Source organism: Silene latifolia, chromosome Y, assembly GCF_048544455.1.
Source record: "Silene latifolia isolate original U9 population chromosome Y, ASM4854445v1, whole genome shotgun sequence".
Taxonomy (NCBI): Eukaryota; Viridiplantae; Streptophyta; class Magnoliopsida; order Caryophyllales; family Caryophyllaceae; genus Silene; species Silene latifolia.
The window spans coordinates 386,798,029-386,799,221 of record NC_133538.1 but is presented as its reverse complement, the minus strand read 5'-3'; the positions used below and the strand labels follow the sequence as shown (position 1 = coordinate 386,799,221).

The following is a 1,193-nucleotide window of genomic DNA, read 5'->3' as shown; positions in this document are numbered from 1 at the left end:
TTCATACTCCACAAATCCCGTATTGCCCACTTTGATCACGTTTTCCCATGCAAAACGCGTCTATCAAACCTTCACAAGAGAATTATTAACTTCAAAGAATTTGATGTAATTAATGGTTAACAAGGAAGGAAATGACATGAATTTAAATGACATGAATGTAATTTCTAGCTATGAAAGCGATAAATTCTACGCTAAAGGGAGTGTATTTACAAAGGTTGCCGTATTTTTAACGTCGATGGCTCGATTTAATGCTTCATTTCATCATGCTTGATAGATGGGGTCTTCCAAAGTGACTTCTTCCACCATTTGTGGTTCCATTCCCTCATGATAGGCCTTGAGACGTTGTCCATTCACTTTTATCATCTTCCCCGTACTTGGGTTTTCAACCTCAACCGCTCTATGAGAATGGACCTTCCTCACAATGTATGGTCCGAACCATCTTAACCTTAGCTTTCCGGAGAATAATTTGAGCCTATTTTGGAATACAAGGACTTTTCTACCTTCCATGAACTCCCTACGACTTATTATCCGGTCATGCCATATTCTTGCTTTCTCCTTGTATATGGCGGCATTGTCGTAAGAGTCTAGACGAATTTCCTCAATTTCTTGAACTTGTAGCTTTCTATGGAGGCCCGCATCATCTAGGCTTTGATTTAAAGACTTGATTGCCCAATAGGCCTTATGCTCTAATTCCAAGGGGAGGTGGCATGCCTTGCCATAGATGAGCCGGTACGGGGACATACCAATCACGGTCTTGTAAGCGGTGCGATATGCCCAAAGAGCATCGTTCAATCTTTGACTCCAATATTTTCTATCGGGGTTCACCATCTTCTCTAGGATACCCTTGATCTCCCGATTAGATACCTCCGCTTGCCCATTTTTTTGAGGGTGGTAAGCGGTGGAGACTTTATGTACGACCCCATATTTCTTGAGTAACCCCTCCATAATTCGGTTGCAAAAGTGAGTGCCTCGGTCACTTATCAATTCCGTTGGATACCCAAACCTTGAGAAAATGTGGCTTTGTACAAAACTTGAAACGGTTCTTGCATCATTAGTCCGGGTTGGTATGGCCTCAACCCATTTCGAGACATAGTCCACCGCTAAAAGAATGTAGAGATAGCCATTCGATTTGGGGAATGGGCCCATAAAGTCTATCCCCCACACATCAAAGATCTCTAAGTAGAGCATGGTTT

The 1,193-nt window shown here is 42.4% G+C and overlaps 1 protein-coding gene across 1 annotated transcript; it reads right to left on the bottom strand.

The window, feature by feature from the left end:
• Window positions 1-261: 261 nt before the first annotated feature.
• On the bottom strand, window positions 262-945 carry LOC141632023 (uncharacterized). Its single transcript, XM_074444615.1, has one exon. The coding sequence runs from the start codon at window positions 943-945 to the stop codon at window positions 262-264; it is 684 nt and encodes a 227-aa protein (XP_074300716.1).
• Window positions 946-1,193: the final 248 nt, after the last annotated feature.